Here is a 13,757-nt window from a genome sequence, read left to right on the forward strand (position 1 = left end):
GAAATGCTCAGATCAGTTGAATTATCTCCTTGTCTAGTGTGCTCCACGTACTCCACTGATAGGTGAAGCGAAAGAATCCTCTTGATGAACAACGACACAAAAGTTACTATCCATCGGAGGGAGCAAACAATTCAATCATGGAGGGGGTGAAAAGGATTGCATCGGTGGGGGTTCCTCTTCCTCACAGTTGCACATACGGCACATATTCCCATTTATTTCCTTTTTCCAAAAGAATAGTTTTCAGTGCTTTGGTTGCCAACTTTATTTCGACGAATGTGTAAACATCCAATATGTATTTTTATCCATGGAATCAAGGGTGTATAATACACACACAAAAACACGCAGAGGTCAACATTTAATTAAATGTATATGAATACATATTCATACATATGTGGACAACATTTATCAAATCATGATTTTTTTTCTTTTTGAAATACGTGAACACATTTAGTACTGAAACATTTGTTTTGTATGCACGATAACATTTCAAATGCTTCATGCATTTTTTATTCATATGAACATTTCTGCTAGGTATGTGAACATTTTCCTTTTTCATTTCATTTGTTAAGTTTTTAATTATAGTTAGAATTTTTATTAACTCAAATAACTATTTTTCCTAATACAATTTTCTTTCCGTTCCCCTCATAAGCGGAAAAATAGGGCAAACTCTCCCCCCCCCCCCCATGGTCCAACGACGAGGCACGCATTCTCCTTCCCTGTGTCTACCGCTTCGGTGGCCGGTGGCTGGGAGAGGAATCCATGTTCCTCGGCTCTGACTAGTTGTGATGGCCTGACTTATTAGGGATGAGAGACTACTCATATAAATAAGGAATTCCTTCTTTTCCGGAAGCCCATTTGGACATAACTCCAAAGTTAAGCGTGCTCAGCTTGGAGTAGTGTCAGGATGGGTGATCGACCGGAAAGTTGCTCCCGGGTGCGCACAAGTGAGGACAAAGTGCGCAGAAAAGACTGGTATTGATCTGTGGGGCCAGTCTAGATCCCGTCAGGAGTAACGACTACCGGCGGGTGTGTCCGGGGCGTTACACTAGTAGCTAAGGTTAGAGTTTTTTAGTCCTTACAGGAGCGGTGCTCGGACAGATGGCGGCGCCTTTTCTTTGAGATGGTCTTCCATGCTCTTATCCTTCTCAAACCGTTCGTCTGGACAAAGTAGGTGGAACTCCGACATGGTTTAATCATGTATCCTGGGGGTAGAGAGGTTAAGGTTCTCGTCATGCGTGTGCGATGGCAAGATCTGGTAATAGGCGCTTCAGATCGGTTCATGGGCTCAAGGGCGATGACTTTATCTCCATTGGCGCTGGTCCTTAAGGGCACGTGCACGAAGACTTCTCTGTTGTCATCACAAGTTCACGTGGGCTCTAGTAGGGGAGTGACGACAGTGGCACGTCAACGTCTCTAGCGGTGGTAATGGTCCTTCGCTGGTCTAGGGACCTTGATGTAATTTTATTATATTTGGGTTTCTTTGTACTTCTGAACTTTCATAACAGATCTAGTTCTTTTCGCTAAATACAAACCATTAGTATCTCTAATTAAAAAAAATTAAAAAAATGAGCTGGCGGGTCAGGCTACTTGCCACTGGTTGCCTAAGAGCAAGTACAATACAGTAACATGAGCGAGCTATGAAAGATGACACGTCAATTTTATATCTAGTTGGAGGAGTGATGAGAGGAGAGAGAAGAGAAACGGGCTATAAACTTATAGCCAGTTGTAGCATAAGACACAACAATCTTTGGTATGACTAACTATTATATGAGTGGGCTATTAAATTTTCTATAAATGACATGAGAACTCGATATAGCCGGCTCTTGGCTATTCTTTAACCATGTTCTAGGAGCTACCCTCTTGTGGCTGGTCCATAAGTGCTGACTGGTCATGCCATGACCAGAGCCTCATCTTTGCAATTTCATTCCTCATCTCTCTTCCCTCCATTATTGCGAAGACCACAGACAAATACTCCCTTCGTCTTAAAATAAGTGTATCAACTTTATACACTAAATGACAGATAGTCTGGATCTTGGTAGTGATGATGTTGGCACAGGCAACCTCGGCAGCATTGGCGTCGGTTACTACCTTGATGATGTTGGTGACAATGGCATTAACGGCGACCTATGAAAGTTCAGTGGCATCGCCTTTCTCTGACTCGGTACAACTTGACCTATGAGCCTATTTATACCAAACTTGTATGCTTACTTATAGCCCATTTGTATCAATTCACAAATTTAGGTGAAATGTTGTGGTATTTCGAGCGTATGAAGAGGGCCTAATCACGCAACTGGTAACTCATTTTGGATTACTAGTGTTGGACGAAAATACCCCTTTTGAGGAAAACTTAGGGGTTCTATCGAAGCACTCCTCTCTAAAAGTTACTGTCTCAATTTCTGTGTTGTAAAATGCATTTCTTCCAATTTGATCCGCTGTATGAAAAAAAGAACTGGTAGAGAAACACTTAGAATAGTATAAGCTTGGGCAACCAAATCGGTAGGTAACCAACTGTGCCTGCCAACAGTTCTTCCCTTCCTTGTCCATACATTCTCAAAGAAGACCAATCAATACTCGGGTAACAGTAGTGCTATTGAATGGACCAAATCGAAGTCCAAGATGCATATATAGTTTTATAGTACATACAAAATGCCTTCTTTTCCTTGGAAATTTCCTCTATACATCATCAATAACAGATTGCCAATTAACTTGTTCCTGAGAGCCTTGGAAAACAAAGGAAAGTTATGCCGGCTGTATTAGTGAAGGCTGGCTGCTGCTGCCAGCTGCGGGTAACTGACGCTCTTGAGCAAGGAGAGGTAGCCACCCTCCAGGTTCTTCACCTTCGTGAACCCCTGCACAGACCAACCAATCAGTAAATCGATCCACACATCCATAAGCCAGTGAGTTCAACCAATCAGTCGCAAGACTACAACTTACGGCGGCGACGAGGTCGGCGGTGGCGAGCCTGGACCGCACCCCGGAGCGGCAGCCGACGAGGAGCCGGTCCTGTTTAGAGTGGAGCGCGGCGACCTGGTCCACGAAGTCCAGGTTGCGCTCCTTGCTGTGGGGGTTGACGGAGAGGTAGTAGGGCACGTTGCGCGCACCGGCGACATGGCCCCGGTCGAAGTCCTCCCACATGCGCACATCCACGTACCCGTATTGCTCCGACGACGCCAGCAGTGCGCATGCCGCCTCCGTGTTCACGCTCTCCACCGCCAGTCTCTTCTCGACGTCGCTGCTTCCCAGGGAGCCCATGGACGATGGATGTGCGAGGAGAAGAAGAAGAAGATGATGATGAAGGAGGGGAGGTATGCAGGGTGGGTCTGGTTCCGGGGGCTGTGGAGTGGATTGGTGAAAGATGAGCGTTACCTACGTGTCTTATTTATAGAGAGAGAATGGTCGATGTTTCTCATGGCCGGGTAGCCGCATCCATCACTTTCTCACATCGATTACAAAATCGATTGCAAAGTCACTTGCCTCCTTCCTTCGTGTCGATCATATCTTCTTATTCTTCTTCTCCTTCAATTATTGGGTACTTGCATTACACTTATGAAAAATGTCAACTACATAGTACGTACACGCTGTATTCATTTATTTTTGGCTGTAGTATAAGAATCTCCTTTTGCACCCTCCTGTATAAATTTAAGGGTTTTAATGCATCATGACAAGTGGCCATGTGCTTGCTACATTATCGCCTTGCATATTTGCATGTGTATGGTTGGTGCCAAAATCCCAGCCAGCCAGCCATGATCAATCTGTTAGCTGGCCTGGGTACAGACGCATGTAGGAATATTTGGGTGATAGATGTTAGGTAAAGGAGAGCACAAGTCTAGATTGGCATGATGATGCGGCGACACGACCATGCTCGGAATAAAGAAACGGCCAGATCAGTTGAATATCTCCTTGCCTCGTGGGCGCCACGTAGGCTCGCGATAAGTGAACCGAAAACATCCATCTTGTTGCTCGAAAGCAACCCAAATGCTCTGTCTTCGATTGGAGCAAGCAACTCAATCATGAAGGATATGAAATTGATAAGGATTGCTTAGGCGAGGGCTCCACCTCCACCTTGTCTATTTATCCATCCATAGACATTTCAACCATCCTTCGCACATACGGCACATATTCTCTCTTATCTCCCCCCCACCCAAAAAAAAGAATAGTTTTCCAATGCTTTGGTCGCCAATATTATTTTGAGCATTTATATTAGAAACATGAGAAACCAGAAGTATAGATGTGTCCCACAAAAATCTAGGAGCCCTGCAGGCGATTTGTGTGCAACTCTTTGCCAGAGGCGTAGAATAGGAGCACTTGGAAACGATATTCAGATCAGCCAGGGGTGGAACACGAGATTGCTATGTTGAAGATGCGGCGCCGCGGCCAAGGGGCACAAATAAACATACGTCCAGATCAATTGAATCTAGCTAGTGGCGGCACGTATGCTCCTGATAAGTGAAGAGAAAAGATCTTGTTCATCAAAAACGACCCAGTGCGTGTGGTTTCTCTTTCCATTGGAAGGATCAAACAACTCAATCATGGAGGACATTGAAAGGGATTGTATCGGTGGGGCTCCTCCTCATAGCCTGCTTATCCTATTCATCGCTATTTCCATGTGCATAGATGGTCGGCACATATTCCCTTTTATCTGCTCTTTTTTCAAGAGAATAATTTTCCAAAGCTTTTGCCACCAATATTATTTCGAATGTTTAGATTAGATACATGAAATACAGATGCATAGATTTATCAAGATAATACTGTCAAGCTTCGATGGTGCAGAGATCTAGGTGACGAGCATACTGTGGCAATACAGCAGGAGGATTGCATTCAGCAAGAACAAGACGTTGCTGCTTAGTTGTTTTTACTACTGCTAGGACGATTGTAGGCATGTCCGTAGAAAATTATGGTAGTTTAACTTATTTTGGATCGAGTTGTGACTGATGGCACTTGTTATCCACTGTTTGCAGTATGTAGGGTGGTTCTTTTGTTGTAGCACGAAACGTCAGTCCTAGTATGCATCTAACCTGTTGCCTAGTTTCTCACTTTTTCATCAATCAAACAATAATAAATCACAGCATATTTCGAACTGGCATTGCTAAAACCAAATTATTAACATGCACTGCAACGACCAGCATTCCTCCAAGCTCGATGAGTAAATATTTGTTGCCCGACATGCCCTCAGCACATCACATATTCCTTCTTCTTCTTGTGAAAAAAATGGTTGCTAGTTTCTATAGGAAACGGTCAAAAATCCAGCACTATACACTAACATGTGATAAAGAAGCACCAGATGATGCTTATAACAGACAAAAACAGCAAAAGTTTTGCTGTATGTAATAATAGAAATGGTATCCCAATGGTCCTCTCGTCCCTAGGCGCCCGCTGTCCCCAACGTCCCAGTCTGCCACCGTGGCACCGCCCACCAACAGCCCCACCCCTTAGCTGATTGTTCCAATCTTCGACAGCCAAATTTTTCGAAGTATGCGAGCTCAAATGGCCTGAGTGGCATTGACAGAAGTATGCGAGAATTGGAGTGCCATTTTTCTGAATCGCTGAAATTGAAGTGGCATTTTTCGGAATCGCTAAAATTGGAGTGGCATTTATCCAATTCAACCCTTCATAAATAGATTCCTATCATATCGCTTCCTAGCCATAAGATTTGAAGCATAGCAGTCGTTGGATGACTATGGTGGCCCCTGTGCACCTCTCATGGGCAATTTCCAAACAAGAGCATTGATTACATGGGATTGATATTAACTACTGGCTAATTTAACGTGTCCTATTTTGCGGAAAGTAATTTTGGATTTTATGGAGACTAATAACTCTGGTGAAATGAAATTTCATGCCATATAGTTTGCCTCTTGCTCCCATACGAAGAAAATATTTGTTTCCAATTTTGGCAAACTTCATTTTTTATGTGACTTAAATTTGCATCATACCAAGAATATTTTGCCTCCATTGGGCAAATGCAAAAAATATAAATGGTCAGAGAATTGTGTCGTTGTCAAATTAAATTCCTACTAAAGAAACAATTTTTTGTTTCTATATCAATGCTGCTTCCAAAATAGAGAAATTTTGCTTCCAAAGGAAAGTGTGCTTTCTTCTAATGTAACAAATACAATATTTGTTTCTATGGACATTGCTTCCAAAGTAGAAAATAATTTGCTTCCAAAGAAAAAAGGTGTTTGCTTCAAGGAAACAAACATTCCTGTCATCTCACCATGATGCGGTGACACGCCCAAGCTCAGAATTAAAAAACGGCCAGATCAGCGAAAGTCCCCTTCTACTCAAGAGCTCATTTGAGCTCGGTATGAATAGTAAAATCCAAAAATAATGAAAAAAATCAGAAGTGCAAACTTTGAAAAATGCTCAAAGTGATTGGAAATTTTCATTATGAACATGTAGATGGAGATGAACAAAAAAAGGAAGAAAATATCTGAGAACCAAGGAAACGGAAGACAGAAAAAAAAACACACCTGAGAAATGAAGAAAGCAGAAAACCCAAAAAAAACATGAAAATCCGTGAACAAACAAAGAAAAACAAAAAATACTAATGAAAAATAAGGAAATAAATAATGAAAAATAAATAAAATAAGAAAAAAGAGAAAAATATTAAAAACAGAGAAAGCGTTAAAAATCAAAGAAAATGGAGGAAAAAATAACTCTAAAAACTGGTGAAAAGTAAAGAAAAACAAAACAACATGAAAACACAAGCAAAGAAAAAAACAGAAGGAAAAAAACAAAAATAAAAAAATAAAAGCAGATGAAATTGAAGTGAACAGCCGACGAGCGAGTAAAAGGAACCCACGCATATGGGTGGCCCAAGGATGTGTAGGTCGCTGAATACCAGGCGCGGCTAAATCTCGCTTGACATGAGTTGGATGCTAACCTCTCCTGAGGGAGCGCCATACTGGACCAGGCCAAATCATAGGAGGCTGCAGCCTCGTTTTTTACACACACACACACACACACACACAAACATATATATATATATATATATATATATATATATATATATATATATATATATATATATATAACAATAAACACTCTACATGATTATTTTACCAAATGTTACTCTAGTTTTAAAAAATATTAAATTGTCTAAAAAAATTGTTTCTTATCTATACAAAAAATGTTTTAAAATCATGTACATTCCATATGAAAAAAGTTGATCATGTATTTAATAAACTGTTAATAATGCATTTGTAAATGTGGACCATCTATCATACAAATCTTAAGCATATATGTCAAAATGTTAAACATGTATAAAACATGTTCCTGATAATCTCTAAATACATTGCCTATGGAAAAAAATGTAAAAATCAACAACATATTTTTTAAAAATATTATTAATTTATTTGGGAACTATTAAATATGTATATAGAAAATGTTAACACATGTATTAGAAAATGTTTTAGATGTATACCGAAAATGTAGAATGTGGATTAAAAATAGACATCGACGCATTCATTTGAAAATAATAATAATCTTTTATATGAAAAATATATAAAATGTATTCAAAATGTTCTTGACGTATACAAAATTTAATGTGGATATAAAAACTAAGAAAACCAATGAAAACCGAAAATATACAACGGAACCCAAAAAAAGAATACAAAAAGAAAAACAAACAAGTACAAAAGAATGGGGAATAGTAAAAAACCAAGAAAGAAACAAAGAAAAATTAAAGAAAACACGTAAAAACCATGAAAGGAACAAAGAAAGCCCAAGAAACAGAAGAAAACGAGGGAAAATAAAACCCAACGAAAACCAATAAAGATATAAAAAACAGGTATACAGATGGGAAAAAAAGAAAAACTACAAAAATACCTGTATAGAAGCGAGAAACAAAAAACAAAACAAAAAAGCTAATACATCAGAGAATTGCCCGACGAATGAACGACCAAGTAACATGCTATTAGGCTGCTTATGCGCCGCAAGCTGCGACGAGGGGTGCTACCATCCCACTATAAGTAAGATATAGTTCCCGCATTGAATATCTACCTAGCGTGTACCGCCCTCACATGCTGGTATTTATATGGGCCAGCCCTTTTCCGGGTTTCATCCCCGACAGTTTGAGGAAGGCTCTACAACCTTCCCTGAACCGTTTTTTCCCATTCGCTTTCTTATTATTTTGTCTTTTTTTCAGTGGTCTTTTCTTTTCCTTTGATATTTATTTTTATGGTTTCCTTTTTAATTTCCTTTTTTTGTTTTTTCTTTCTTTCCAATTTTTTATTTTTTTTCCTTTTTAGTCTTGTTATATTTATTCTGGTATTCACTGACATACACGCGAAATAGTATTATATGGTTAGCGATTTGGACAAATGCTCACATGATGTTTCATGCACCTTTGATCTAAAACGTAGGATGTTTGAATCAAGTTCAAAGTATATATATACCAATTTGCAACAAAGACACGTGATCAAATAACAGAGTACTTCAATTTTTTGATAAAGAACAGAGTACTTCAATATATGTTGCCAACATTTTTCCTGTTATCATGCATGCTTATTGACCAATCAGCATGAAGAGGGCAGATGATTAATGACTTGCCCTAGATCATTTTCTTATATGTGATGTGCTACCCGTGGTCGTGGGAGACAACAACAATACAACACTCCGTTTTTTCTATCACAGTAGGCTGCACTTGGGCCTATCTTCATGTTCTTGCATCTAATCTCACATGACGCTAGCCCGCATTCATAGTCAGCCACACATGTTCCCTCTAGCCCTCCAGTCACCACTTCATCTGCACATACATATTAACAAATGAGATTGCTTGTTACCCTCCGCCCCACAATATAAGAGCGTTTTGCAAGCTATTGTTAGCATACAACGAAAATATAAGTTTTTCCACACATGACTCAGCGCACTGACCTGACAGTGATACTCCTTGATAGAAGCAAAACGTAAGCACGACTAGAAGAGCTGCTACGAATACGGCAGCCCTAAAACTAAGGTTGTTCTTCTTCGCAAAGGCCATTTATCTGTAGGTCAGATCAATGCCCAGTAGCTAGTTCATGTTCTATTTCGTAGCTAATATCAGTTTTTCTTGTTTACATGTCTACAACTGGATCGATATTCCCTTCTTATGTAGTAAGGCAGGGAGGTACCTTGTCAGGCAAGTAGTAACTATATTTTTATCACATACCTAAATTAATTCACGTATATTTTTATAACATCCTATCCTTATTCACACCAGATATGCGTCTTTTTCATTATTACCACAATTTAGGTATTGTCTTAATCCATATAGATATAAATATCTCAAACCAGCCAAGAAGTAATTCTCTCCATTTCTACCACTAACTACTTTGCAAATTCGCCGCATTGTTACACATACAAAATTACCACTGCATGTCTTAGTATCTTTTGTTTTGGTCGAGGTCTTATTGTATTTTGGTGTCACTTACTTGTTGCTATTTATTTTTGGTGGATTTATATTATTTTTCTGGTCGTTTGTTCTTGCATGGACGGTATGCGGATTGGATCAGTAATTAGGCTGTAACGGATGATGCCATAGGCCTTTCAGTCGTGCCTAGCTATCACGGGCTTCAAAAGCAGCTCAAACGAAACGCAATGGACACCACCACACCACAAGGCCTAAAGCCTATGTGACAAGGCAATAATGGCAGTGCTCGGCTCAACATGAATAAATGGATGGTTTGTCCATTCTTTTAAGCAATGATCCACCTCGTCGATTTTCATTAATAAACCATTAGTTTTACATAACAGAAATGCAAGCAAAATAACTGAAAAGATGGTTATGGAACTGTAAGAGAAGCAGGCCAGTAGCCAGCAAAGACCGGAGAGAGAGAGAGAGAGAGAGAGAGATCTACCTTATGAGAAGATTGCCCACGATTGCCCACGAATTGGTCGGCCAGATCTACCTTATGAGAAGATCCCTCGGGCCACATCCTTGCTGCAATTTGTTCAGTAATTCCAGTGCCAACAGCTTCAGGCCTGTTTATTCCTTACATGATAAGTGTTAGATGGATGGATGTCACGCACAGGGTAGCTAACATGCATACTTACCAACTGACTTCTTGCAATGAAAACTATGTTAGCACTAATATTGATATGATTATCAGTGCAAGTGCTAAAGATCGACGAGCTGTAGAAGTGTTGACCAAAAGAATCGGTGTGCTAGTTTCATGCGTGTGTTAGCATGTTGGCTAGTCTTGTGCATCCTGGACTGATTATAGGAGGGAGAGTTGGGGATCATGTAGTTAGTGTTTTGTTACCACGCCATGTGGCCAAGCATGGTGGCTGGGGAATGTGTTGATGTGTAGGTGTTATTTAAGCATTGCAATCAGTTTGATTATGCTAATGATAAGAAGAGGAAAATGTACCATATGTGTTTTCACCAGGAGAGAAGGCAAAGCTAGTATTCTCCTTGGTGAAGTGTGTGTACATACGAGCGTGTGTTCTTGAGATACAAAGAGAAAAGTTTGAGATGCATGAGAGTGGGTCAGAGCGAACAAAGGGGCTGCGAGATGCATAGAAATTTAAGAAAGTGGTTCAAGTGGATTGTAGAATTCCTATGTTTTTCCCTCGAAACGTTGTTTCGATTTTTGAAATGGGATATTTACGGAGTCCCCATGAATAGGATCAAACCCTATTTCATGCTATTTTCATAATATTCTTCTTTCTTATTCTTAAGCAAGCCCTCGAGAGAGGTTCGACCTCCCAAAGATTAAAGAAAGACATCGGTATTAAGACCACTCCCTGAGATCAAAGGATAATTTATCGGTTATTCCTTTGAACCAAACGCATAAATTTTCCATTTGTATGTTTTGAACCAAAGAGGTCCTAAAATGGCCAAAAGGAAGACCTATGGTTGAAGTGCTTCCTCTACGTAATCAAAAGGCACACCAAGTGTACATAATACGCCAATTAGCTAGACATTTGAACAAGAGATAAATTGTCTGTCGTGTCAATTATCTTCAATGATCCAGCCGATGCCTTGGCCGGGCACAATGGCGAGCATTGACTTGAGCAGTGCGGCGGCGGTGGCGCTGTGCAGCGGCAGCAGCGACTCCAGGCAGAAGCACGCCTCCACGGGCAACCTTGCAAGCACATATAATAACAACTAATGGCCGTCACATACTTCCTGCTGCTAATTGACTGGTTGGGGAGCATGGATGAATCTTGGTACGTACCTGAGAATGCGAGGGGGCGCAGACAACAGGCGGTGGTCGGAACGACGCCCACCTAGGCCGATGGAAGACGGTCTCGCCGGAGCAGCGCGGAGAACGGAGGAACAGGAGCGGAGTAGCGACCTGGCGTCGGCGGCCATGGTGGCTTGCCGAGTCGGGAGTAGGAGGGAGCCCTACCGAGACGCTGCCGTACTTGCAAACAGATTTATTTTTTAGTTTTATAGTGGGAAACATACGGATGTAGTGAATCCAGGGGAAAATATCTGGTGCTACGGCGACTCAGGTGCTACCGTGATACGGGCTCCTGAGCCGTCGGATTTCCAGATCGGACGGCTCCTAGTAACTTTGTAACATTTATAGAAAAGCCTTCTAGAAGTCCAAAAATTACACATAGGTCTAGCAAATCCAAAAGCTCTTATATGCCATCCGATCTGGGATCCGACGGCTCAGGAGCTCGTATCACGGTAGCACCTGAGCCGCGGTATCACCAGATATTTTCCCCTCTCCAGGGGAAGAATGAGCGCACCAGCCTATTCATTCCAACTTATATTTTGTGGGTCAATATTTTTTTCCTGAGTCGAGAAGCTCACACTCCCGATTTCTTTTCAAACAAAACCAGCAAAGTTGGCCTGATTCGTCATAGGTGCGTACGGATTTACCAAACGAGAATGTTATCGTGCTGACGTTTGCTTGGACAGAATGACAAATTGAATGTTTATCACGACAATTTAAATTGTCACGCGGATGGAAATTTCTTTTAGCAAGCACGGCAAATCCTGACAGAAAATTGAACTGCGCTGGATTTACCATGCTTGCTAACTAAATTTACCATGCTCAAGAAACAGAAATTGCTATGAAAAACGTTCGCATTTGCCATTCTCCCCAACGAACGTTCGCTGGTTTTAAGCCTGTCCTTTACTAAACCTGTTGGAATTTTGACAACCCACTATAAATCTAGCCATCCTACATTGAGATCTAGCCATTGTAGATCATCACAAAAGTATTGTTTATTTCCAGAGTATTTAATTCCAACCCTCTTGATACTTAACATTGAGATTGATTGTATCACTCCCCACCAAACAATCTTTGGGTTGACAAACTTTATCTCAACTTACTACATGGTACTTTCTAGTTTCTATCTACCTCTTTTCCATGCAAAGTTACCTTTTCATAAGAAAATCAAGTCTCTTACCAGGTCCATTAAGTAATTCAAACATAGAAAACATGTGCGGGATAGGATATTTAAATCTGATTGATATATCAATTTGTGAAAAATACACATGGTCAAAGAACAGATTACTTCAATATATGTGCGGCCAACAATCTCCTCTTATCATCCTTCTTGACCAAGCATGCAGAAGACACATGAATTATGTTCTTTGATCATTTTGCATTCTTTTCATATGTCATGCGCTGCATGTAATTGTGGGTGGCAACAACAATAGGGAATTGATTCGGCCTTAATCTCACAACGGGCTGCACTTGGGTCCATCTTCATGATCTGGCACCTAACTCCACACGATGCCTGATCACATTCATAGTCAGCCACACATGTCTCTCCAGTCGTATCGTTCATCACTTCATCTACAGATACATTTGTATTCACAAATGAGCGGGACCATTAGCATACAATCCATCTAAAAGTATATACACGCATGACTTAGTGCACTAACCTGACACTCCTTCGTAGAAAGAAACAGTAGCCATGACTAGAAGAGCAACGACGAATATGGGAGCCCAAGAAATAAGGTTGTTGTTCTTGGCTAACACCATCATGTGTTCTCCTTATATGACACTTTATTTGTTTGTCTGAGAAGAATTTGACTGCCTCTTCTTATATAGAGGCACACAGGGAGCTAGCTAAGTTGTTGACCAGGCAAATAATTATACTCTTAATTATGCGTCATCCTGTTTTTATCATTTAATGCCTAAACGAATTCCTATGGCTATTGTCACATCCTATATATTCTTATGCACATGACTGATGTTTCCTTTTGATTATTACACTATTTTAGCTAATATTATTACACTATTTTAGCTAATATTTTAACCCATCCATATACTATATCTCAAACCAGGCAAGAACTACTTCTCTATTTCTACCACAAACTAGTTCTGGAGATCGACTATATAATCTGCCTCATTGTTACATATATATACAATATACTACATGCCTTATTATCTTTTGGTGTCTTTTATTGCACGCCAAATTTAATCTCTGATTTTATTTCAAGCACATCTTAAGTGATTGAGCAACTAAATTTGATGGTTGCTGGTTCCTCTCAAATTCTATATGTGGTTAAAGTTTCAATTGTGGTTGTATGGTATCTTCTCCTTGCCTAGTGTAGTTCATGAAGAATTGCTGAGTTAAGATTAATCTCTTATTTGCTTGGTGATGATGTTGGTAAAAATTTTGATGATTAATTTTTTGTGCTTCTCCTCCTTATAGTACATGTGAATTACTCCCTATTCAACTAACTTATAATCTGTAATTTACCGTGTTACTCTAAGAGTTGTTGTTCAGCACCGAATCTAACAAGCGAGCGTTTATTGTTTTCTAAAAAAAGGTCCCCAAATAGTAGTCCATTATGTTTTAAAACAATT

General features: G+C 40.2%; 2 protein-coding genes across 2 annotated transcripts; both read right to left on the reverse strand.

Annotated features, from left to right (window-relative positions):
- Positions 1–2,595: 2,595 nt before the first annotated feature.
- On the reverse strand, positions 2,596–3,360 carry LOC125515955 (thiosulfate sulfurtransferase 18). Its single transcript, XM_048681432.2, has 2 exons — positions 2,935–3,360; positions 2,596–2,849 (listed from the first exon to the last, which is right to left on the reverse strand). The coding sequence occupies exons 1-2, from the start codon at positions 3,250–3,252 to the stop codon at positions 2,754–2,756; spliced, it is 414 nt and encodes a 137-aa protein (XP_048537389.2). The 5' UTR covers positions 3,253–3,360; the 3' UTR covers positions 2,596–2,753.
- Positions 3,361–10,930: 7,570 nt separating this feature from the next.
- LOC125513946 (protein NUCLEAR FUSION DEFECTIVE 6, mitochondrial-like) lies at positions 10,931–11,293 on the reverse strand. Its single transcript, XM_087527949.1, has 2 exons — positions 11,157–11,293; positions 10,931–11,063 (listed from the first exon to the last, which is right to left on the reverse strand). The coding sequence occupies exons 1-2, from the start codon at positions 11,291–11,293 to the stop codon at positions 10,931–10,933; spliced, it is 270 nt and encodes an 89-aa protein (XP_087384075.1).
- Positions 11,294–13,757: the final 2,464 nt, after the last annotated feature.

The sequence above is a fragment of the Triticum urartu genome, chromosome 6A (genome assembly GCF_056163025.1).
Source record: "Triticum urartu cultivar PI428250 chromosome 6A, HENAU_Tu73, whole genome shotgun sequence".
Classification (NCBI taxonomy): Eukaryota; Viridiplantae; Streptophyta; class Magnoliopsida; order Poales; family Poaceae; genus Triticum; species Triticum urartu.

Excerpts from the sequence above, each read along its gene's own strand:
- LOC125513946 (XM_087527949.1), bottom strand. The coding sequence starts at position 11,293 with ATGGCCGCCGACGCCAGGTCGCTACTCCGCTCCTGTTCCTCCGTTCTC. Across the intron at positions 11,064-11,156 it reads GCGCCCCCTCGCATTCTCAG|GTTGCCCGTGGAGGCGTGCT; the intron begins GTACGTACCAAG and ends TGTGCTTGCAAG.
- LOC125515955 (XM_048681432.2), bottom strand. The coding sequence starts at position 3,252 with ATGGGCTCCCTGGGAAGCAGCGACGTCGAGAAGAGACTGGCGGTGGAG. Across the intron at positions 2,850-2,934 it reads CCGCCGACCTCGTCGCCGCC|GGGTTCACGAAGGTGAAGAA; the intron begins GTAAGTTGTAGT and ends TGGTCTGTGCAG.